This window comes from Stegodyphus dumicola, chromosome 11 (assembly GCF_044657685.1).
Source record: "Stegodyphus dumicola isolate Sdum_Otavi_A_Nest chromosome 11, ASM4465768v1".
Lineage (NCBI taxonomy): Eukaryota > Metazoa > Arthropoda > Arachnida > Araneae > Eresidae > Stegodyphus > Stegodyphus dumicola.
Genome location: NC_140778.1, coordinates 143,006,092 through 143,033,068, shown reverse-complemented (window position 1 = coordinate 143,033,068; position 26,977 = coordinate 143,006,092). Strand labels below are relative to the sequence as shown.

At 32.8% G+C, this 26,977-nt stretch overlaps 1 protein-coding gene across 6 annotated transcripts in view; it reads left to right on the top strand.

The window, feature by feature from the left end:
* Positions 1-26,977, top strand: part of Smn (survival motor neuron) — a 129,008-nt gene that overhangs the window by 48,954 nt on the left and 53,077 nt on the right. For 5 of the 6 annotated variants that reach the window (XM_085827268.1, XM_085827269.1, XM_085827267.1 and 2 more), the window contains exons 6-8: positions 1,502-1,729; positions 18,746-18,784; positions 22,248-22,370. In XM_085827268.1, coding sequence (XP_085683394.1) covers positions 1,502-1,729; positions 18,746-18,784; positions 22,248-22,370 — 390 coding nt within the window. The remainder of the gene's footprint in view (positions 1-1,501; positions 1,730-18,745; positions 18,785-22,247; positions 22,371-26,977) is intronic. The other variant, XM_085827272.1, reaches the window with a different exon arrangement.

Below are 26,977 nucleotides of genomic sequence, written 5' to 3'. Positions count from 1 at the left end.
TTTGTAACAATTTTGCAAAGATTTATATATAAACAGACCGTAGAATTTTATTTTCTAATATGTTCAATCTGATAGCCCTTTTGTTGAATTATACTATCACATCTTGATTTTAAAGATAAAAGTCCTTTTCTGAAAACATCAAGGTTAATTTTATTCCACTTCTCTTTCACAATCTTCCAGAGTCCATCCAATGTTTAGGGATGTCGTTTATAAGGAGCTTGTTTTAAAAGTCCAGATGCACAGTAATCCATAGGAGAAACATCAGAAAATCTGAAACTTTTTCAGATTCCTTCCCCCAGTCCATTCTTGTAATGTCTCTCTCTCTCTCTCTCTTTCCCCCCCCCAGGAGTGCAAAAGCAGCTAATCATTCAACACTGGCAGTTTGACCAGAGTTCAAATTCAGCTCAGTGGGCTTGCTGCATTCATATTTTTGTGATTTTTCTTATCTGCAACATGACTAAGAGCCATTTCCCTTAAAAATTTCTGCATGAAGGCATCCCTTCCGTTAGGCAATATAGCCATTGCATGCTTTGCCATAATCCAAATATTTATTCCTTTTTTCTTCAGGTATTACCAAGTTTTTCTATAACAAGTATTTTTTGTAAGATATTTCTTTGTGAATTGTTCTAAATTTTGTCAAGGAAAGTGAGAATTTTTTTAATTTAAACCTCAAAGTTTTTCTTGATATTTAAAAGTGTAGTGATTTAAAGATACTGGTGTGTTCAAATATTCCTCAGACTGTTGAATTTATGGGATGCCTCTTTCAGTGCAGTGAGTGTTCTAAAATATTCATACTTTTATATGTTTATCAAATGAAAGTTGAGATATCATAAAATATGTTAGAATTTTGCATTGTGATTGGAGTAACCACTGCAGTGCAATAGAGCTTGGTACTACAATTCAGTGTGATATTAGTAAGAACAAAGAATATGTAAGAAATGCTGTAAGTAGTACACAAAAGTTAAGGGTTATTGAGTTACTAAAGGGTTTCAGTGGGAAGAGAAATGTCATACTCACAAATTTTGACCTCTCTTTGCAAATAATGTAGAAAACTGCAGTAATACAGTACTTGCAATACTTCTTACATATTCATTGCTTTTGAAAACACCAAATAGGATTGATAAGATAGTGACTGCACTGCATTTTAAATGACACATTACTCCTGGAATTTGCGATGTCATATAACTGTATTAATTCGATCAGTGATCATATATATTAAGTAAAAAGCGAAAATAGCTATGTAGTTGAGTTAAAAGAAAATAATCCTACTGTTCGGAAGTATGAATGTAGTGAAGTATGGATTTAAGATTTTCTTGATTTTGTAAATTTTTCTTGTTTTCCCAGCAAAAATATCTCAGTTGAATGGGTTTGAATAAAATAATTATTCAGAATCCTTTCTAGATTTTTCTGAATTTAACTCATTTTATAATTTTTTATGCTTAAATTATTGTTTTTATTGGAGAATAAACAATACTGATGGATATGCTGATTGCTTTTCAAGGATGAAACTGAAAGTGAAGTAGTCACTGTAAATGACAGTGAGAGTGCAACATCTCAAGTCCCACGATTTTCTAGAAGAAGGCATGATGCAGAAACAGTCACTGTTGATGACAGTGAAACTGAAACTCCTCGAGCCCCACGATCTTGTAGAAAAAGGCATGATGCAGAAATCTCTTGTGAGCATTCTCCGTGTGCTCATGTTGAATATCGACAAGCATCCACTTTCCCTGTGAGTAAAAAGTCAGAACTCTTATTTCCATAGATGGGCAGTTTAACAATAATTTATCAGTTATTTTTAATCAGTTAATTGTTTTTCAGTTAATTAAAAGAAAAAATCAGATGTGTACCCCACATGACTTCCATGTACACGGAATGTTGAATTATACCCGTCTTTTGCTACATTTCATTTAAACTTATTTCTTAAAATTTTTTTCAAGACGTATATTTCCCATTCAACTAATTCAGTTCTCACTTCGTGGCAAGGCAAAAAATATATATATATATATATATATATATATATTACATAAAACCTTAAAATATCTTTCGTAAAAGTTAAAAAACATAAAAAAAGTGTAAAACACCAAATATAGTTAAAATTTTTCTTAAAAAATTGTACAATTAAAATTAGAGTTCATGTGCAAAAACAAGCCATTTGGCCAGCGGACAAGAAGACAAATTTTTCGGTGCACAAAAACGAAAGCTGACTTTTGGTCCCATTGGACTAAAGTCACTGAAGGTGCAGAAACTGAATTCACTATTCTGCTAAATTTCAAATGTAAACAAATATGGCTGCTATGATGCAAAAAATTAAGCTTAGCTGCACTTGAACAACTTTTAAATTGTTGATAATGTTACAACTATTGCATGCAGATTAACTAAAGGCATAAAAATTTTAACTGGAACATAACAACAATATAAGTCAATCATTTTTAAAACAAAAAGTGAACAATTTATCAACATATAAGAATTGGAAAAAAGCTCAACAAGCTGAGTAACAAAGTGGGTATGTGTGTGTATATATATATATGAAATGTAATTTCTCATACATTATTTGTTTTGTGCACCCGGGGCAACAGGAATGAGACAAATTTTGGAATATAAAGTGGTAGGTTTATTTTAGCATCCATCTCACAAGCGTTCTCCTCGTACCTTGAGCAGAAGCCCTACTTATACATATGTGTACATCACGAAGCTCCTCCAATCAGCGATATTAATTGAAATCACGAGGTGACGCTATCTTCTCATCAGGAGTGTTCTAAAGGACTTTATGTAATATGACAGATTTATGAGTTTGGCGATTTGGCGGGTGCCAACAGGTTAATATATTTTATACTAAAGAAAGGATTTCGCCTAAATTTAGGAACAGGGATGCAATTTAGGTAGAGAATCGCCAACACATTATTAAGCAATATTATTAGAATTTAATTTAATCAATTGATTTAAAAATATCATTACAGATTATCCCCCCCATCTGAAAAGGCTTGCAGTCGCGGTCGTCGACCCAAGACAGTCCAGATAGTGAGAGCAGAAAATTTAGTTATTAGGAAATTAAGTGAGTAGGAAAACTGATTGGATTTACCTCAAGGCACACAAAATGTTTACATAAAATATGACATCAAATATTTGAATATAATGAATACAGTATATAAAATATAATAAATGATTAATGAAATTATAATATAGTAACTAAGTGCAGAACAAATAAAGCACTAATAACATATTGCTGGTTAGCTACGCGGCAAGAGGAAATAGTAATATAACTGAATTTGTAAGTTTATATCTTACGGCATGCCATTCACAGTTTGTGTATGAGTCCATACAATCATTAAAGTTGTCATTCAGGCTCATCTTCAGTATTTTACTGGTCTTTGGAGATCTCCGGATCATTTAATTAGCGCTAGAATCATAGATTAGCATTGGCACTGAAAACATTTGAGTTTTTATGTCACGATACTAGAGCTCTTATACTCTTGTTGAAAATACACATTTTGCTAGGTTTTTAACATATTTTGTCACTCTATTTTTCTCTTATTAATGATAACAAAACAAAATTTAACTTCCAACATCCATACCAGTTTTTTGTACACGATGCTGCAGAAACATAAAATGAAATTCAGAAGTTTCAACAACTGAAATTTAACTTTTTCAACTGTTGCTACAATTTATAACACAAACATAGGAAAACATGAGCTCAAGGAAATGTGAGGGTATAGTACTCTACTTGTAGTATAGCCTCAATTGAGTGTTTCCCACACGGAAAGTGCATTGAACCTGAAACTCAAGTTTGAAGGAGCCCAGTAAAAGAAAAGGGCAGACAAACTTTTCAGACACTGAGAGATAAATCAACTATTAAGGGGGACAACAGGATGTAAACTAAAAGAAGGGTTATGGATAGTTTATTGATTTATAAATTTTGATTTATTCATGATGTAATTTAAAGTTCTCGGGTGGATAATAGAACCTTAATTTTGACGCATGTACAATCTCAGTTGGTTTCTTCGTGTGAAAATTTTCCCTGTCGATTTCATAATTAACTTCAGATAATTTATTCATAATCTGATAAGGGCCTGAATAGGGTGAAGTCAATTTTCTAGTATTTGGGTATTCGAATTCCTCGTAAAGGACAAAATCTCCAGGTTGAAATTTAGATTCTACAAATCTGATGTCATATCTAGTTTTATTCTTTCAGTGGTATTCGATAGTTCTTTTCTTTGCTAAAGCCCTTGCTTCATTTAAGGAAGGGTATTTATTTTGATCAATTGGAGATTCAAAAGGGAGGTTACCAAATAGTAAGTATGCTGGGGTGAACTCAGTTACCGTATGAGGGGAGTTGTTATATTCGATAACAACTTGCTCTAGCACTTTAGTCCATGGTACCTTTTTAGAAGAAGAATTTACTTTACATTTTAGTCGACTTACTATTGATTTATTTACTCTTTCTACTTTACCATTTGTCTGGGGATGGTGAGATGAAGTTGAAAGTTGTTTAACATTATGCTTTTTAAGAAATTTTTTGAATCTAGAGGAAGTGAAGGCTGCATTCCTGTCACTCAGAATTATTTCGGGGACTTGTATTTGAAATATTTGTTTTAGACAATTGGCATAGGTTTCTGAAGTTACACTTTTAGAGGGAAAAGCCCAGACATATCTTGTTGCATGGTCAATAACTATATGTAAATATTTCTTTGTGACAGTGTCAATAGAGAGACATTCGAAAGGTTTGTCGATTGGGGGTACGTCTTGCATAAGACCAAATTTTTTCTGTTTTTTCTTTTTATTAAGTTGACAAGTATGACAATGTTTAACAAAATTTCCAATATCTTCGCTAATATGAGGCCAATAATATTGAGGGGTGATTAAGTTAAGCATAATTTGAACTCCCGGGTGACCAAAATTTTCATGGGTTTTATTCAACAATTTTAATCTTAAAGATTTAGGTACTACAATTTTATAAAAATTCTTTTTCTTAATTACCATCATATCATTTATCTCTTGGTAATTTTTTCCGGAGACATTATCAGTTTTTTGTTGTTGGATTATTTCATTTCTATCAAGTAAATGTACATAATGTTGGAGGTGCTGTGAAACAGGATGTCTAGAAAGCATGTCAGCTTCAATATTGGTAGAGCCCTTCTGATACTTTACTTCATAATTGAACATACTTAGTTTGAGTGACCAACGGAAGAGTCTACCTTTTAAATTTTTAACATTTTTGAGCCAAACGAGGGCCGCATGGTCCATATGTATAACAAATTTTTGTCCATGCAGATAGTAATAAAATTTGTCTAGGTCATCTACTATGGCCAAACATTCTAACTCAGTAATCGTATAATTTTTCTCATAATTTCTTAAAGTTCGGGAATGATATGATACAGGGTGAAGGACATCATTTTCATCTGGTTGTTTCAAAACAGTTCCAACAGCAGTTTGAGAAGCGTCAACAAAAATATGGCATTGCCTACTGGAATCATACAATTGTAAAACAGGTTTGGAAATCAGTATTCTTTTCATTTCGTCGAAAGCTTTTTGACATTGGTCATCCCATTCCCACTTGACATCTTTTTTCAAGAGTCTGTTTAATGGAGCTCTAATAGTTGCATAATTCGGAATGAATCTATGATACACATTCACACTTCCCAAAACTCTTTGTAACTCTTTGGTGTTACTGGGGTTTTTAAGTTTCTTAATAACTTCTATATTATGGTTATCGGGAATTATTCTACCATTTTTTATTTCATAGCCAAGAAATGTGATCTGATCTCTGGCGAACACACATTTGTTTCGATTCAATTTAATATGCTCCTCTTTAAACACCTCAAATAAAATTTTTAAATGTTCTAAATGTTCCTTCTCAGAGGAAGAGTAAATGATTATATCATCAAAGTAACTGCAAGCGAAATTAATTTTATTTTTTGTTAATATTCATCTAATTGTTCTGTTAAAAATTGCAGGAGCATTTTTGAAACCAAAAGGGAGTCTTAACCATTCGAATAATCCAAAATTCGTGCAAAAAGCTAATTTCTCAGTATCTGCAGGGTGAATCGGGATATGCCAGAAACCAGATCTCAAATCAATTGTAGAAAATACTTTTGCTTTACTTAATTTGTCCAACAAAGTGTCAATGCGAGGAAGAGGGTTTGCATCTGTTTTAGCCAGGGAATTAAATTTTCGATAATCTATACACAATCTAGTTTTCTTACCTTCCTCACGTTTAAATACTAAAGTCACGGGGGACGAATATGGGCTACAACTTTCTTTAATTATACCTGCTTGTAATAATTGATCAATTTGGGTCTTAATTTCCTCTTCTTCCATAGGGGATGTTCTATAAGGTCTTAATGATACAGGCAAATCAGAATTTAAATTAATTTATTGAGGTTCAATATTAATTTTTCCTACATCATACTTATTTTTAGAAAACACAGATGAATAATCATTTAACAATTTTTCCAAGTTATACTCTTTGTTATCGACAGTATTAGAAACAGCATTTTTCACATAAATGTTAGACTGAGAAAATAATTCCTTTGGATTTGTAGTCCGAGATTTACAGGTTGGAAAATTTCTTACATCATCATCATTATTAACACATGGACAAACATTTGTTGTACCACCTTGAAGTTGGAGGTGTAAAGATATGGGTCGGCTGTCAAAATGGCAGTCATCATTAAGTACAATAGCTCTCTGTTTAATTTTTAAATTAGTACAATCAATACTCAACTCAAATAATTTGCATTCATAAAGTCCTAAAATTACGTAATTCAAATTATTATCAAGAACAAACAAGGTAATTTGGTTACTAATCCGTCCAATTTTCATTTGTATACAACATATTTTGTTGAAGATTATTTTTCCTTTAGTTTGGGTTACTGAAAATGATCTAACTCTTTGTACTTTTAAACGTAATTGTCTAGCTGTTTTGGAAGAAATTATTGATATGGTGGCACCACTGTCTACAACACACTCTAGACGTTTCTTATTGGGCAAATATCCCGACACCTTTAATAGTCAACTACTGTGAGGAGTTTCTGGGGTTGGTTCTATTGCAAGGGGCGTAACATTAGGTATATCAGATCTCTCCACTCTGAAAGGACAAACCTGAAACCAGTGAAAAGCATTTGGGATTCCGTTCCGGGTGCAAAGTCTACAGGGACTGGGTGGCAAAGGCAATCTATTTTGAGAATTATAATTATGATGGCTTGTAAATCCTGGACCACAGAACCGATTATAAAAATTACTTGGTCTCTGAAAACGTTGGAAATTGTTGGGTCTAGGAGAATCTTGTCTCACAGTAGCTGAAATTCTACTTCTGTTAAATCGATTGTAATCTTGGGGACTGTTCCCAATCGGAGTAACAAATCTGGGAGGTGCACTTTTGATTTGTTGATTTTCGCTAATCTTAATAAGCTTATGGACATGAGTAAGCCAAGAGATGGGGTCAGAGGGTGCGTTGATCGTCATTAAGGATTTTAATTCTATAGGAAGGCCATCCGTCAGACCCTCCAAGATCATTTCATGAGTTAGATTTAATTTTTTACCAATATCCAATTTTTTGCGAAAATATTGCGTTATGTTCTCTTTATGATTGTACTTGTAATTGGCAAAATCACCAAACGTAGTTAAAGTGGGGTCGAAAAAATTTTCCTTTAAAATTTGGACTAATTTCACATATTTAGTAATTTTATGGCAGTTTTTGACATATACGCTAAGTGATATCGAGCCTTAACCTTTTAGATATCGAGCTACATTATTAAGCTTCCACGTTTCATCTTTATCTAAATGAGTTTTGTTAAAGTACTCAAGCCATGAATTTATATCCATATCATTCTGCGCGTCAAAGGGAATTATACTTGTTTCAGGTTCAGCGCTAGCTGCATTAATGAATCATCAGGATCAGAGATGTTTTCATTAGCCATTATTCTCTTAATAATACTTCCATAAATAAAACTAACTCAAAAATAATACTCTTTAAATTTTTTCCAAAACAATATTAAAATCAAAATACATCCTTTAAATACCAAATTGAAAATACATTTATACCAAAATAATACTTTTAAAATTTTTCAAAATAAAAACACTATTATTAAATCAATATAACTTTTGATGGAAACACAGATCACACATCACAGGGGCAGAAGGATGATTCTCTTGAAGCAAAAACGCCTAGAGAAAAATGTAAAAACATAGAAGTCGATCTAAAGTGCGTAACATTTTATCCGTATAATCCTTGGGGTATTTTCTTTTTTAGATAATCCCTTTGAAGGTGGTATCCTACCGGCTTTCTGAAATGTAATTTCTCATACATTATTTGTTTTGTGCAGCCGGGGCAACAGGAATGAGACAAATTTTGGAATATAAAGTGGTAGGTTTATTTTAGCATCCATCTCACAAGCGTTCTCCTCGTACCTTGAGCAGAAGCCCTACTTATACATATGTGTGCGTCACGAGGCTCCTCCAATCAGCGATATTAATTGAAATCATGAGGTGATGCTATCTTCTCATCAGGAGTGTTCTAAAGGACTTTATGTAATATGACAGATTTATGAGTTTGGCGATTTGGCGGGCGCCAACAGGTTAATATATTTTATACTAAAGAAAGGATTTCGCCTAAATTTAGGAACAGGGATGCAATTATGTAGAGAATCCCCAACACATTATTAAGCAATATTATTAGAATTTAATTTAATCAATTGATTTAAAAATATCATTACATATATATATATGTACTTTTTGGTGCGGCCAATTGCAACCAAAAAGGGAGGTGCACAATTACATTGTTATAACTGTCCTATATACAAAATTTCAATGTTCTGAGGCTGCTCGTTTTTTAGTTATACGAGATAAATACATACGTGCGTATGTACAGACATCATGGAAAAAATCTCTTGTTAATCCATTTTAAATCCACTTTACAATCCTTTGTGGGAAAAAGAGAGCTATTATTCGAAGTTTATAGATATAGGTGGGGAAAACCTGAAAGGATTCAAATTACAGACTTTGTTAAGGCCTTTTATTCTTTTGCTGACTTCACAATTTACCAGTATGCTTTTGGTCTCGCTCATGCTAACACAACTTTTTTATTTTTAGCTTTTTTATCAAACATAATTTTCTTCATAATTATGCCACATAAACTTCAATAGCAAAACCTTAAAATTTTGAAAAAGAACATGGTTTAGAATTCCCAGTATAGTGTTACGCATTGCCATTAATTTTTTGTACCTTTTCTCAGTTCATCATATCAACGTTCAATTTTCTTAGTAAGTTGACTTACACAGCTTTTTTGGTCATTTCATTGATTTTTTTTAGCTTTTAACTTTGTTAATTAACTATCAAATTTTTCATATTTGTGCTGCATAAATTTCAACAGCAAAATCATAACATATTTAAAAACTGTATATCTTTAGAATTAGTAGGGAGTAGAGAGGCAGTAGCACCTCTGGGTGCTAAATAGCACTTGAGAAAAGGGTTTAAGTTTTGAATGTTTGCCAAGAACATTCATGTGTAACATAGCAAAATGCATTTTTGAGACCATTAAGCACTAGTAGTTCAACCCATGTTTGAATATCAGTAAATGGGTTGGCTGCATGTGTATTTTTATAATTCTTCCTACTTACAACTTGAATGTGAACCTGTTGACCTTAAAAAACTTCTATGAAGGGATACCTGCCTTTCATAAATAGCTCTTGACTGTTTTCTCACCATTCTCATTCTTCCTGTTCTTAATAGTGCAGTATTATCGCAGCTGTCAGACTAAAATGTTCTTATTTCCTATAATAATGGCACCAAATATAAGATTTTACTAGAGCTCAGAAGCTAGTAGTGCTAGAAAAATGAATGATTTTTATTTCTGTTATCCAAAGTCTGTTATTTCCATTGTTCAGTAAAGACGTTTCTGTAATTCATTCTCACATTTTATGGTTAGATTAAAATGTTTGAATCTATCAATTTTATGGATGATTTATTTTTTTAATTTGTATTTTAAAATAATTTTTATAAATTTTTTGGAAAAAAATTTTTGAACCTGAAAAATTTTTCTCATAATCTTAAAGTAGATGTATTTCTAAGCATACCTGCAAAAAATTAAGCGTTTTTAACCAGTTAACTATGATTGACGAGTATACTTGTCATGGAGAAGCGGCACGATTTTTGTGTGTTGACGAGTATACTCGTTATGCGTATAATGAAATGGAAAGATAAGAGAGAGGTTTATTAGTAAGTCTTGTACATAATGACACCGTAATAGAAACAGAGAAAAGGAAAATAATAACAAAGAAACCGGTGCTAGTGATTGACTATAATAAAAAAAAATTGGGGAGTGGATATGAGCGATGGGATTATCACAGCGGGCTCCACAGTAAGAAAATGACTCAAAAAGTACTACAAAAAGATATTTCTCCATTTCTTAGACATTATATGTCTGAATGCATTCATATTATATAAAAAAAAATAATGGAATGTTGTTGTGTATGAACTTTTTGCTCAAATTTATTCAAGACACTTTTGCAATGTATCCAATTGAAAGAAATAAATCGACACAAACTCGGCCATTTAGACCTAATATAAGCCAATTAGGCAGGAATTCATGTTTCGGATTATGTACCCGGAACATGGAAAAAAAAAAAAAAAAAAAACCCTAAGCCAAGGTGTTCACATTGTTACAAATGTAAGATCAGGAAGGAATCGCTTTACTGATGTTCGATTTGCAAAGTCCCATTGTGTATGATACCCTTTTTCACTGACAGCAGTTTTTTCGCTGAATATCACTCGACAGCAGGAATTTAAATTATTACTTTTATATATATAATATTTAATTTATTGCATTTTTAGTTTAACATGTATGTAATATATGCTTATATTATGTTAAGTAAATATTAGTAATAAAATTTTCAATTTTATAGAATAAATTCATCTTTTTCATCAAATATCTTGCCAGCACAACTTACTCTGTGATTGACGAATATACTCGTCATGGCTGGATTCTGGCGACACAAAACGGTGCGCACTCTTAAACGAGAGCCCCACAGTTAACTGGTTAATATAAAATTTCCTAAGATATATGTGAATTAACATATTGGCACATTTGTAAATTAATTAACATATTGGCACAAAGTGTGGTTTATGCACTTCGTTAAAAATTATTTGAAGGTATGAACAATGACCTTTCTTTCACTCGTGTTCAGTGAAGAAAAGGAAAGAAAAATAGGTTGCTATAAATTAAGAACTTCACCAAGTGAATGATTCTTGGAGCCAAGAAATGCACCAAGGTAAACTTTTTAATTTCTCCCATAAATTCTCACCATAAATTACAAAATTTATCATTCAGGCATAATTTAAGTTATAGAATCGAAATAGGGAAAAATATGCATGTTATTTCAGAAAAATCCGATTTTGTGTCAAAATACCTATGTTAGAACAATGCTATATATAAATCTAATATATATCTCAAGTCACAGTTTCGAGACATGGAAAATGCAACTTAAATTTTGACAATCGGTCCAGTAGATGTAGAACTGTCCCCTCTTTTTATGCAAGGTGTACAACGTATTTTTCAGTGGTTTATTTTGTAGCATAATATGTAACACTAATAATTAAAATGCTATAATAATATCAAGTACATAATTTTTCAATTATATTTGACATTTGAAGATAGGTGTTATTGTTTTCACTATGTAAAAATTAGCATTCTGCAAGAGTAAGAAGCTGGTGCTATTTCACTTTCATGGGTCTTTCTCTGTTATTTAAATCATTGTTTCTTAGTGCCAAAAAACATGCTTTGCATTGTATGAATTTGAAATGAAACGTAGCTGTGAGGAAAGTATCGGTTCATGTGTTACGGTCGTATTTTAATTGAGGCAAAAAGCTTTTCAATTTTTGAAATTAATTGTTAGTCGTAAAAGTAAAAATTTTCTATTGGGTTTTAAAGTTGTGTAATTTTTAAGGTATGACAGGTATCATAAAAAACATCCCCAATATATGAACCCCTCTCAGCCTATCTGCACAACCAACTGAAATCAAATTTTAGATATTGTTTGTGAAGGTATGCCCTCGACATTGTGATGATTTCAAATAATGGTTCATGGTTACTGTTACAGTGAAACAATTTTCAAGTGGCAGCAGTCACTTTCTTCGTCAACATATTGATCAGTGCATTGGAAAACCATAAATGATGTTCGAACAATACACGTATGACAAAAATTGCCAGCTTAAAACATTTTCGAAGAGCATTGTAAAGGACCAGTAAAAATACAGGAGAGCAAGAAAAACTTTTATTGGTTTTAAAAGTTTTCAACGTGCATATCTCCATAGATAATAACGCACTGCATGTGGAAGATTGTTGACAGCAGTGACAAATGTAACATTGCAGAAGGAATCTGTGTAATTTCATGGCATCTTTCACTTCATCCAAATCTCCTGGATTTTTGTGTACATATTAGATTTCAGATAATCCCAGAACCAGAAATCCATAGGATTGATATCAGGATTGCACTGGCCAAGGAATTGCAAAGTTGTAGGACATGACTATATCTTGAAACGGTGTACATGTTGAAAACTTGCAATTCCAATCAAAGTTTTTTTTTTCCTCTCCTTTCTTTTGTGGTCCTTTATAATGCTTTTCTTTGCAAGTGTTTTATGCTGGCAGTTTTTATCATATGTGTATTGTTCCAATGCCACATATGAAAATTAAAAAATTTTTTCACTGTTATTGTAATTATGAGAGGTGTTGTTTTAAATCATCGCAATCTCTAGCTCACACCTTCAAATAAACAATATCTAAAGTTCTGTTGTATTTGGTTGTGCAGATAGGACACTAAGGGTCATATATTGCAGAAGTTTTTTCACTGCTCTGTATGTTCTTGATAATTACATAGCAAAAGAAAATAATCTTAAATTTTAAATTTTCTTATACAAACTTTTCTGTAGTGGATATGAATTCCAGTTTCAAAATGGTGAATACAGCATTTTGTGTTTTAGAATATGCAAAGTATTTGTTTTCTGCTATATTCTGCAACTTGCAATTCATATGCTATACAATACAGATCCATCTAGGCATTATTACAATCTGCAGTGGCATCCCCATTTATGGAAACATTAGTGGCCTATGCGTAGTTGAAAAATGATTAGCCGTAGAGTGTGAAATTTTGTATATGGGAATACTATAACATCTACTTGTGCACCTTCATTTTTATTGCAGTCGGCAGTACCAAACATGTGTACATACCCACACAACCTTACCCGGTTTTAAAGTCCTCCATATTAGTCATATGCTTCTAATTACAGAAGTGTTTTAAATGACTAAATTATTCATGTTTGGGCAGTGTCAAATTTAAAAAAATAATAATAATTTCAAAAGATAACAAAATCTAACTTTTAATGCAGCAGGGTTGCCATGCTACCTGGAAAACTGGAAAAAGTCGGGGAATTCGAAAATTGACCAAAAAATTCAGGGAAAACTCAGGAAATTAAAATATTTTAGTCAAAATCTGGAAAAGTCTAGGAATTTCATAAAGCGATATCCCCAAAAAAGTGAGTTTTGCACCGACGTTGGAAGCGATCACTTTCTTGGCGAACTGTGTATCGAGTGAGCATCATTCGGTCTGCTATCATAGAGCCAGTTTCCACAGCTGCAGTTAAATTGGCTTTTAGAAAGGTAAAGTAAGTTACCAGCAGCTTTTGTAAACCTTAAGAAATGCCATAACCTTAAGAAATGCATGCACATGTGCTAAACAATATACTTATTCTTGTATAAAACAAAATTGGTTTAATTCTAGTATACGGTACCATGGAGGTTAGAATCAAAGAATATGTATTTAAGAAGGAAAACTCTGCAACAGGAGTGGCTCTGTTCCAACGTAAGGGGAAACAGCTGCGTAAGCGCAAAATATGTGTCGCCAAATCTCAAAGCCGATGTCAAAGTTAAAAGGTCACGTTATCAAGAGTTTATAAAATGAATATTGTTTAAAATTTATTTACATTTTAAGAGGAAAGAAAATATTTTTTCGCTCAAAATTAATTAATGGATTAGTTATTTTGAGGGGGGAAAACTATGAAACCCCGTGCTTAAATTATTGCGAAAATTCAAAGAAGGAACGTTCTGTCTTCTTACCACGTGTTCCTCAATTTCCTGTACACATTGCGGAGATGGAAATTCTGGCCGCCAGGTTCCAATGCCAAATCACTTAACGAATTTTCCTTCGCTTTCTAGCGGCGTAAAATATTACATCTGTAGAACCTTTCCTTCTTTACATAGACATTCTTTGATTAGAATAACCTCCATGTACGGCACACACGAGATTTGGCGACATTATAATGAGTAGTAAATGACTAATTTTAGTGTTGGCGACAATTTTTTAAATCTTGCCAAGGCGGCAACGTATACTAAGATTTTACGGCAAAATCTTTTAAACCTTTTTTTTTTTTTCTTTCTTTTTAAGGTATGGTACACATGGAATTTGGCGACATTATAACAAGCAGTAAATTTTGGTGTTTGCGACAATTTTCAAAATCGTGCCAAGGCCTTACCATAGGATTTTAACGCAAAAATCTTTTAAACCTTTTTTTTTTTTTAATAAATGCCTTATTTGTCATTTTGCAGTAAAATAAAAAAATAGTAATCAGTCATCTAGCCTTACCATTTAATATAAATATGTTCGTTAAAATATCATTGAATTTTATATTAAATGTTTAAGTAATTATCTTTATGTTATTCATATCATTTAATGTTGCTTCTTCCCTCTAAATTTATTTATTATTTGTAAATAATACTTACAAATTTGAGGAAATTTTCTCTGGCATAATCCTGAAATTAATTCTATTAGTATGATGACATACCATCACGAAATTTAATGCACATATTTTTTGCTTATGTATGCTGCTAAAATAAATATAAAATACCTGAATTTATTTAAAAATATCATTAACTAGATTTCTTTCTTTCGTTTAGCTGCAAAATGTTCGCAAAAAAAGACATTTTTTTTATTCCAGATTAGGATTAGATTTAATCCAGATTCTAATCACAATCTTAAGTGGAGAAAACAACTCTTATTATAATTATAATAGTAATGCTTTAGAGATCAGATAGACATATATAAGTCATATGTAATTGGCAAATTTTTGTGTTGTCAAGTAATACTGTGATTAATTTACCTCTTAGCACAGCCAACGTGCATTACGCAGGTAGACTGGAATTTCCTTAAAACACACCTGGAAAAGTCGGGGAATTTCATTCTCCTGTTTGAGTGGCAACCCTTGTGCAGTCTCCCAGTTTCTGTATATGTATTTGGGAAAGTTTTATGGTTGTTATGAAAAAAATGAAAGTATAGGAAGATTAATTCCTATAAGTACTAAGTACGAAGTCCATACTGCACGTTCAGTATTTGGAATGATCTAAAATACGGACTACAGCAAACTGTTTAAAAAATTTTTTTGTGCTTTACCCATGTATGTTTGATATTTTTTTATTATAAAACGTGGAGAGTCCTAATTCTTAATTTCACTTCAGTACTAAATAAAATACCTCCATACTGAAGAAAAATCATTTATTAGCATAAATTTATATGATCAATAATTTGGCTGTGTAGTTGCCATTTTGTTTGGCATACATCTTGAACCGGAACATCCTAAATTGAAACATTGTTGATTTTAAACCTACTAAATATTGTATATCCCTAAAGTCAACTTGGCGGATTATTACTTATTATTTTTGTGGGAAAGATATATTTCAGTTTACCCCTTACTAAAAATTGGCAATTTTTTTGGCACCATTCTTGTTTACGTGTTACACCCTCCCAAGTAAAATAGCATCCTACTTTAAATCAAAATAAAATGAGGAACTAACATAAAAATGGAAATACATGTTATCTAATCTGCTCAGTACAAAAAGGAAATATCGACGAACCTTATTTACAAATTTTCGTGTCATTGGTGTTTCGCACGCAGAATTCCTTAACAGCATCCAAAAACTGTGTAAAATTATCTGAACTAAATCTGTATACTGCTGTCACCACATAAAAAGTAAAAATCAGAAGTATCCTCCGTACTACTGGGCTGGTGTTGACATTTGTTTCGAAAACCCCTTTTTATTACACGCCACACCTTCCATAGTGTTGATATGAGCTCTGGTTCCAAATCCTTATATCTCACTGCGTAATTTACTGAGAGGTGAATGAAGCCATTTAAATCTTCATTTACACACCTGTCAATCAATGTTTTCTTTCCCATTCCTTCCAAAGCATGCAAAAACTCCAGGTTAATCGTACTACCAGCAGGCATATTACGGTGTAAAGCACAGAATAAGCAGCATACTTCTTAACCAACATCCAACGCATAAATAAGCCCTGAGAAATATTTTCCTAGCAGTCAAAATCACTGCAATCACATATTACAACCTATCGTGCCATAATAGGGTTTCCATAACATTCAATGTAAAATGGTTACCATAAATGAAACAACAACTTGGCAATAATGCAAGGGGTACCTTAAAATATAGACTAGTCTTTGCTTGTGTCTTTGCATGATTATCAGCCCATGGCAACTTAATGTCTAGAAAATATTTTTTAGAGTAATTCAATACTCTTATGATCACATTCTGCTTGGCTATGATTTACAGGTTTCAGCTGACTGTGCTGCTAAATGTTGAATTTGTTAATGAGGAGAAATTTAACTTTCTTTCCATATGTAAAAAATAGAATTCAAAAGATTATACTTAGTATTTGAATTGGGAATAACTGATTTGTCATTCAAATAAGCTCAGGACTGCCCCAAAATTTGGATAAAATTAAGGATGATAAAATCTTCAAAATTTAGGAAAGCCACTCGATATAAAGTTTTTAGAATTTGGGAGACATTTGGCAGTAGAATTTTGGACTCGCAGAAACTGCACCAGACTTCAAAATGTCTATTTACAGACTGCAAACATGTCTCTACTGTCGGCACTTTATGCTGCCAGGCCATCATTATGCAAGTAGTGTTTTAAAAAAAGACTGCAAATGCATCGACCCTGGATAAGCCTTAAGTATATATGGGAATTTACTATTTTGGAACTCGGATAAGCTGCATGTGTGGAAAATAGGTATAATTATAATAAATAATTAAACAAATATAATTACTGCTTAACTTCGTCAGCCTGTGACAGATGCAAGACGGAATTCAGTGGAACAACGTAGCTTTAATCCCCAATCTTGTGATAATCAACAATAGTTATTCAAAGAAATATGTAATGAAGATATTGATAATTACTTAGTTGCTTTTTTAAATAAATTCTGATTCCCTTAAAGTCATAAATGCTTCTTTATTCTCATAAACCACTTTTCCATGTTTTTTTTAATTAAAATTTTCTACATGTCTTCATACTAGGTTTAAACTGATGATCTAATATCGGGAAAAATCCCAAATCCGAAATTGCTCTGAATGAGTCTGGATCTTGGACTTAGTCTGTTTTCAGGTCTTCATCTGGGAAATATTGTAAAGTGGATGTACTTAGAAGATTTATTAATAATAGTTTTATTTATCTTTAAAATCACATAGTACATTCCTGAGCAATGTGATGTTAAGGAAAATATGTATTTTTTAATTATATTGGAAACTACCTAGTTGGCAAAGAGGTGGCCCACCTTTATGAAGATCAGTTTTGAACTTGCAAAAACCAAAATTTTCAAAATGTGTCGCCACTTTATGCTGCCAGGCCATCATTATGCAAGTAAGGTTTTAATTAGCATAAAGTGCATGCATCTTTTTCAAGGTCAGTTCTTAACTTGTTAAAAGTAACCTTCCTAAAAAGAAGACACTTTATGCTGGATCATCGCTATAGGTGTAGGTTTTCAAGTAGTATAAAGATGCATTCACCTTTATTCAGGTTCATCACTATGCAAATAGAATTTTAATTTGCAATTGTTAATCAGCAAAGCAATTAACTTTCTACTTCCTAGTTACAAACTTTCAATTCATAAAACTGAATGTTCATAATTAGGAATGACATTAGAGAGATCATAACTTTTGGGACTGGAGCAAGAGTTCATTAAAAATGAGTAGTTCATAATGGAAAGTTAATGAAAATACTAATCAACTATATAAATGAATGATACAGTTATGCTGCATATTGTAAAATAAAAATTCCATGTTGTTGGCGTAATATCATAAAATTTGCTTAATCAGTTTTTCAAAAGTAGTTTTTATTATTCTTAAAAGTTATATTATGGTTTTAGTATTGTATATCCCATATTAACCCTTTAACTGTCAAGTTATTTTGATGATTTGGGTACACAAATTATCAAATTTTTTTATTGGAAAAACCAAATGTAGCCAAAATAAACATCTCCCGATATATATTCGGGTATGACAATACGATGCACTCAAAAAAAAAAAAAAAAAAAAAAAAATTACCCCGAAAAATACTCGGGCGTGACATTTTCGAACACCAGTGCTGTGCCCGAGATTAGGTTAAATAAATATGTTAAGACTATATAATATGCAATACCTTTTTGTCTTATATAAAATGCACAGTCATCAAAATCAAACTAAAGCTTTTAAAATGTATGTGTTGTTCTCTTTTATTGTATATTATTTAAATTAATAAAAAAGATAAAAAATTATAAATAAATTAACAAATTTAAATTGATAAAACTTGGAGACTTGAAGAAAGAATAGCAAAATATTTAGGTAAAGTTTTGTACATATTTTAATTACAGATATTAGGAAAGCTCTTTAAATGTAATTTATATACTTTTATAAATCTGTGTTTTCTTTTTAGGCTACTCCTGCTGTGCCACCGATTCCACCGATGCCAATGGTTAGTCTTTTTTTTTTTTTTTTTTTTCCAAAACATCTCAAAGAGGTATTATTTTCAGCTAGCTGTAAAATTAGGGTACAAATTAAGATTACATTTATGAGAGCCATATTGTTTCCAATCAACAGGGTTTTTTAATTTTTGATATTGTAAAAGATCATTGCTCATCAGCATAAATAAGTGAATCATTTGGAAAATTATTTTATCTTGACTTAATGACATTTTCATAAAGCTTTGTTTTCTGTTATAAGCACAATAAGTATATTTCTGATACCTGAAAATATATAAATTGCAAAATTTCTGACTATTTCTTATGTATAATGCTGTCCATTTCCAAAATAAAACTTTAAGTGGCTGTGGTGAAATTTTGTAGCATGTTAAGAATTTCACTTTTAAAAGTTTAAATGTTTCCACATTTTCATGCATGTATTGTTTTGTGCTGAAAAATTACAGAAATACTAGAGATTTGAAATTTTGGGGGGGGTTAATTTTATTCAACCATAAAGATTCACTTTTGTGAGTTGACAGCACTGGGTATTATCTTTATTTGTAAAATGTGTTTAAAAACATTTGTTTTGTTAAATGATGGTAAAGTCTATGGGAGATTGCAATGTGATGTAATACAATGTGTTATATGATTGTAATGTCTATGGGTAAAGTTTTCAGATTACAAGCTGTTTTTGTGTGATTTATTAGTATTAGAGATGTTGCATTCAAAAGATATTGGAGAAGTTCATATTATGCAAGATTTTAATTTATTGGTCAATATATAACATGCATTCCCTTTAGAACAATCCACTTAGTCTCAAATATACTTCTGCCAACTGTTTTTTTGTTCAGAAAAAATGTTTGCAAGTTCTTTTATTGAAATTCCTTCAGGACACACATAGAATTTTCTTTTATTACATCAGTCGACTCAAATAATGGACACAGAAATAAGAAAACTCATCAGTCATATAATGTGTCTATGGAGCTCTTTGAGCCATATTCGTTGAATCTTTCACGAAAACTCGTGAAGTATGAGTGTTCTGAGAAGGTGCATTTTCATAGTGTAAAGATCATGAGTAATTTAAAATTCAGTCATAATCAACCATAATTCAAATAATTTTTTATGAATTGCTTTACACAAGTGCTGAAGGTCTCTAAAAATAATTAATAATTTGGCCCGTTGGTAGAAATTCATTATGGACAGCAGCACAACATTCAAAGAAAATAGTCGAGATTTTTGACTTGCTTCATCTTTCAAGTGCCATTCCTTTGAATGCTCTATTTCAGAAGCATAGTTTCACATATCATCTACTATAATGTATTTTAAGCAAGACTCTTTTTGAAAACATGTTCTTGGAGTATCTTAAAAAAAAATCAATATTTTTTTAGAACGACTTGAGAACTGTGTGAAAAACAAGCGGGCTCAAACCTGGACCTCTCGAATATGCGTCGAGTGTGCTAACAGTTACACCACAAAGGCATGCAGAAGGGAGGAAGAAAATACCTTATATACCTCTTTTAAAGGGTGACTGTGGGGATTAAGGGATCCAATCGCCAGATCCTGGTGATGAAGAATCATCATCCACCACTTTTTTAGTTCGGGTGCCACTGTAGAGTCATTAGGATATTTTGAAGTAAGAGACATGAAAAATTAGCAATGCCCTCACTGGGACTGGAACCTGGATCTCACAATTTACAATACATACATATTTTCTTATCAATCATTTTTGACAAACAAAAACTGGCCTCAAAGAGTAGTATTTAATGCAAATCCACCACCTTTTTAGTTTGGGTGCCACTATAGAGACATTAGGTATTTTTGAAGCAGGAGTACATGAAAAGTGAGCAATGCCATTGCCTGGACTCGAACCTGGACCTCGCGAATACACACCGAGTGTGCCAACCGTTTCACTATGAAGGCATGCAGAAAGAGGGGAGAAAGTAAGTCCAAATTATCTTTCAAAATATCTTGACAGGATACAAGTGATACAGAAACTTGTTCATTGATATCGAACTGCTGAAGTAGTATCCCAGATTGTTCAACAAGAATAGTTAAAACATCAAATCTTAGATTGGGTATGTAGTTGCTCATTAGTCAAAGTGGATGGTCTAGCATGGCATTATGCATGTTTGGGATATTCCTTGCTTTACCTAAACATCTTATATGACTCAAAAACTCTTTGTTTTTTGGTAGCTTGGTTGTCCTCAAATGCTCTTTACTACTGATAACTAGCTGCTGATCTAAATGGTGCCCAAAACATAATTTTTATAACTTTAATAAAATTAAATTACTTCTACTAAATATAATCTAATCAATATTTAGCCCAACCAACAGTATGCTGTAGATCAGCTATATTCTGAAATCTGTGTCAACTACAATACTACGAGGGCAATCCCCAAAAAAAAAGGTCTATATTTTTAGAAATACAAAGAACCGTTTATTTTCTATAATTGATACATCACTTTAAAGATTGAAGAATGCTTTATTTTTCAACATAATCGCCATTTCGGTCGATGCATTTTTGTAGACGCTGTGGCAGTTTTACAGTTCCCATGTCATACCAGCTTCAGGAAGCGCTGAACCTCATCTTTCACCTCATCATCCAGAGTGATCCTCGGATCTTTACCCATGAGTTCTTCAACTTTCGTGATTGTCTCATCGGCAATTGACGGCCTCCCGCTCCTTTCTTCGTCGTGAATTTCAGTACGACCGGCTGTAAACTCTCCACACCACTTGCGAATGTTTTTGACATCCATGCACGATTGTCCATACACTTCCGTCAATAGGCGGGGAATTTCAACCGGTTTAATGCCTTTTGCTTTCAAAAATCGAATAACTGCGCTCACTTCGCACTTGGCGGTAATGTTTATCGGGAGCTCCATTTCGAATGGCTGCCAAGCCAAGACTGAGCATCCGAGCGAAGCGCCTGCGTGCTTATGTGGTAGTGGAGAAGGCACCACTCACAACAGTGTTGCCAACAACCGTATTAAAAGTTTCTCTACGTTCCCCAAAAATAGGAGACCTTTTTGGGGGGGGATTGCCCTCCTATATCATATTTCTAATGCTATTTTGGATTGCAATATGCTGTATCGTGTTACTAGTAAGGCCATCTAGTGTAAGAGTAAACAGTATTTTAGATATTTTTGTAGCAGAAATTCCCATGTGAAAGCAAAATTATAATTAATATAAATTCATATTATTTGTTCTTGCATTCATGATTTTGAAAAACTGACAAAAAAATTCTTTATTCATTAAAAATGAATTTATTTCCAAGCAATAAGAAGAAATGAAATTTAACTTGTTGCAAATTATTTATGAAAGTCATAACTTCTGTAAAAGCTTTATTATAAGTGTGTTATATGTGCATACTTTAAACGTCTCATTCCAAGTACTTTTTTGTCATTGCACAATAATTTGTATATTAAATATATGATCCATATTTTTCTATGTGTTTTGAAATTCATATTTATCTTTTAGGCTGTCTCATCTGTGCCACAAATTCCGCCAATGCCCGTAGGTTCAGATCTATCTGGAAATTCTGCTTTGTCTGCTGCAATGACAGCTTGGTATATGGCTGGTTATTACACTGGTTTCTTTGAGGTAAGATAATTTTTGTAAAATCTAAGCTACTTATGCTAATTAATGATTTACATTTTATTAAATATGTAATTTATACTGGAAAATTCTGTCTATTTGGGAAGTGAAGAGATTTGGAACTGTGCTATTTTCTGATGAGTCACCAAAGCAGCATGTGGTCTGGCATTATCATGCTGAAGTATGATGTGCTTCCTGTTAAACATCTCTGACGTCTTTTCTTAGACTGCTTTGTTTACAAATTGAGCTTTTTTTTTTTTTTTAGGTTTCAAGAGCTCGTAATGTGTTGATCGAGTATATACACTGCATTTTCTTATTGAGATTCAAACTTAGTTTAGAGGACATTTTGTGCGAAACTAGTATACCAGACAGTGGTTGTTAACCCTCAGCTGGAGGGGCGGCGTATGAAGTACGCCAGGTCGTTTCTCAAGCCTCTGCTTCGTGTTTGAAACTATTTAATCTTATACATGGCATTAATAAGTTGATTCGTCATAGTAAAAATGATATAAGAAAAAGAATAACAGAAAAAAAGCAGTGAAGATGGAAATTACGAATTTTTAATTAATTCAAAAAGTGGAATGCACTGGAAATGTAATTTAAAGGTATATAGTATTCTGTATTATTTTCTGTATGAAAATTATAAGATCATAAATCAGATTTACAAATGATAAATATTCCGTAAAGAAAAGTTCGGTAAGTAATAAATTTTCACAAATGAAAAAGTTAGAAACCTTTTGCTATTTTAATCCTCTTCAGATTGTCCCTGTTCACTGCAACAGGGTTTGCAAAGTTGTACTGTCTTGCCCAGATGATTTTTGCAGATATACTCAGAACATTTTATGGTAGTGTAATTATTTTCTATTCTACCGCACTCAGCGCAGCATCCTTTGATCATTTTTGCAGGTGGTTCCTCGTCCCTTTTGGCCGTCTTGTCCACTTCTGTTGTTACCAGCCTTCTAATAATAGCAACAGGAGAAATGGTATTTTCAGACGATTCTGAAGATGTGGTTTTAAAGATGTAGCTAGATTTTTTTCAAAAAATATCTTCTTAACTTGATGGTTGCATCAGGTTTGGCGAAGTTCAAGAGCACTTGCGAATTTATGCCCACTACGTTTAGCAGTGCAAAAAATATTGACATTGTCCACCTCTTGGTTTTTCAGACGACAGTGAAATAACTACAAAGTTGGTCTACGGTATCAACTCTGCCTTTACATTTGTTATAATCCATGATTATTCGTTTCCTGGTCAATTTTGTCATCATCGTGTAAAGTACTGATCAGTATTACACACTTTTTTTTTTTTTTTTCATTGCATATGAAACAATTGCCATATCCTTTTGAAAACCAAACACTGAACTGTCGACTTCTCTTGTTTTTGATGGCTGAAATTCATTTGGAATTTCCTTTTTTTTATTATTTTTTCGAGCATGCCCCAAGTGGTAAGAAGATATTGAGCTAGCGGGTAGTTTGTATATCAATTATCTGTCATCAGGTTACGGTTGGAACCTTCGTATGCCCCAATTAGCCTTTTGGCAATGTCAATACTTGAATTAGAAGCCTCGTAAGGTCCCAGGGGTTGATTGTTACAATAAATTTCAAGCTTCAATGTATAAAATGTTTGTGAGTCAACTGCAAAAATTTTCAGACCATACTTTGCGGGCTTGTTGGGGATGAATTGAATAAAAGAGCATCTTCCGCGAACGGGTTCCAATTTCTCGTCGATTGTGAGTTCGTCATCTGTTTTGACAGTTCTGATTGAAAGATTCAAAAAATTCTGTTAGTACAGCAAGCTTATGAGTTTTTCTTCGCACAGAACTTGTGCCTTTATCGTTGAATCTAAAGCAGCACACAGGTTTCTGAATCACTTGAGAAACATGACCCCTTGCAAAATTTTAATTCCAGTACTATCTTTTGCCCATGCTTCCTCCAAATTGAGTTTTAACATTTTTTTGTACCCTAATAAGAATAAAATTCCTAAAAAGGCCAACATTTCTGCTGTATTAGTGTCATACATGCTTCTCTTTAAGATGTTTTGGAGATAATCTGCAGTCCTGTTACATTTAAAATAAATATTTGTATATTGTACAATAACATTAGTCATATTTGTATTTACAATTTTCTGGAAAGCAGAAAGCTCATCATTTATATCGTCACAAGTTTTGGCACTTGAGAATATTTTTTTCATCAAATTTTTTCAAGCCGTTCTGGCGAATTTGCTCTTGAGGGGAACTTTATTCCACTTATAAGTTTCCTTTTCTTCTTTCAGAAACTTTCCTCCAACTTGCTTCTTTTTGTAAATTGTTTTTTACAAAAAAAAAGTCCTCATATTTTAAATCACTCATGTCATTTTCAACATCACTAAAATTGCCATTTGTTGGGGAAACATCATATGAGGAAGGAAAAGGAGGATGTTTAAAAACATTTCCCTCGATTTCTGAGTCACTTTCATGATCAGAATGTTTGATGACTTCCGATTCATCGACATCAGATGCGTTATCCAAATTGTCAAGAGTCTGCATCAACTGAGACTTTTTCTAAAATGCGCAAATATTCTTCAGGAGGTACAATATTCTTTCTGTACATACTTGGAGGAGTGGAGTACTGCGTTTGCCTATGTGACATGTTCATAATAACCTTTCAGAAGGAAGGCGAAAACCAGACTGACCAGAAATACCAGATACATTGCACTCATGGAATGTTTCTAGGAGGGTAGAGGAAGGGAGGAAGCTCAGGAAGGGGTTGTCTAAAAATTACAGCTCAAAAGATGGCATTGGCGTACTCTGTACGCTGGCTCCTCCATTTCAGGGTTAAAGCCACCAAATATGGCACACTGAAATTTATCTTCATTTACTGTTGCAATTTCACTTTTTTCTGTAGACATTGAGATCAGGTTTTCATACCTAATAATAGAACACACATCTCGACCTTTGTTTTGAAGGATGGGTAAGATATAACAAAATACAATAGCTGCTTTAAAAAAAATAATTGGCAATCTTCCCCTAAATTCATCTGTTCTCCCAAATTCAAGATTTTTCTACATTATATAATGCTACTTGAAAAGGGGCAACTAAAACTAACCAATCATAGATTAGCTGGACTTGTGCATCAAACTTGGTATAAATACCATTGGTAGTTAATTACGTTATTCTTCTACTGCATTCCTTTCCCTAGCTAACATATCTTCTGTGCTCTGCTAAAATGATGTCACCCCATTAACCTGTATAAATTGTATATAAGAAATTATCGTTATTCCTATGATTAAAGAGTATATTGTGTGCAAGGATTCATTCTAGTGTGCTTGGAAATTTGCAAATAAAGATGACAATTGACTAAATCTAGTTTGGTAGCAACTCCTTCCATTCATCGTGCCATTCAACCATCACGACTGTGCTTCAAAATTATGACATGTACATATGTCACTGTAAAATGTTGAAATTTTATATTTGGGACTTCTGACTGGCTTCGTCATGATGTCTATAAATGCATATCTTACATAACTCGAAAATGATTAGTTGTAGAATGTTGAAATTTTGTGTAAAGGCCTACTATAACATCTAATTGTGCACCTCTGTTTTTTATTGCAGTTGGCTGTGCCAAAAGTGCACTTTGACTTGGAACTTTAAATAAAGTAGGTTTTAAATGAAGTGTAGAAAAAATGTTTATTATTTAATAGTCATACAAGGAAGTCATGTGGTATCCACATCTGATTTTTTTCTTAGGGGGTATGCTAAAGACATCATGTTTCACACAGCAGTTCCTGATGTAACCGCACATCACACAGGCTATTCACAGACCAGAATTGTTGAATGTATGGCATGAAATTGAGTACTTGTTGAATATTTTGCATGCTACCAGGAATACACATGTTGAAGTTTATTAAATGTTTTTGATATGATTATAAACTTTAAGAGTTTATGCATTTTAGGTTCAGCGCTTGTTTCACTAGTTTTGCACAATCACGAGTTATGTTTTGTAAACATTTGTGGACATCCTATATAATTTTAATGGTAGCTGCATATTGCATAACAGAATAAAAGCAGGGCTGCCATGCTACCTGGAAAATCGGAAAAGGTCAGAATTCGAAAACTGACCAACAAATTCAGGGAAAAGTCTGGGAATTTTATACAGCGACCCATCTCCCTCAAATAAGCGAGTTTTGTGCCGATGTTGGAAGTGATCACTTTCTTGGCGAATTGAGTATCACGGGAGCATCATTTGAGCAGCTGGTATAGAGCCAATTTTCGCATCTCCAATTAGATTGTCTTTTATAAAGGCAAAACAAGTTTCCAGTAACCTCGAGAATCGCATGTGCACTGCATGTTGAACTAAAGAAAATACTTATATAAAACAAAATGGGTTTAATCCTAGTATACGGTAATATGGCAGTTAGAATCAAACAATATGTATTGTAAAGAAGGAAAACCTTTCTGCAACAGGCGAGGCTCCGTTCCAACGTAGAGCGAAACAGCTGCGCATGCGCGAAATATCTGTTGCCAAAGTTCAAAGCCGGTGTCGGAGTTCAAAGGTCACATTATCAGGAGTTCATAAAATGAATATCGTATAAAATTTCTTTAAAGGAAAAGAAAATATTTTTTCATACAAGTAAATAAATT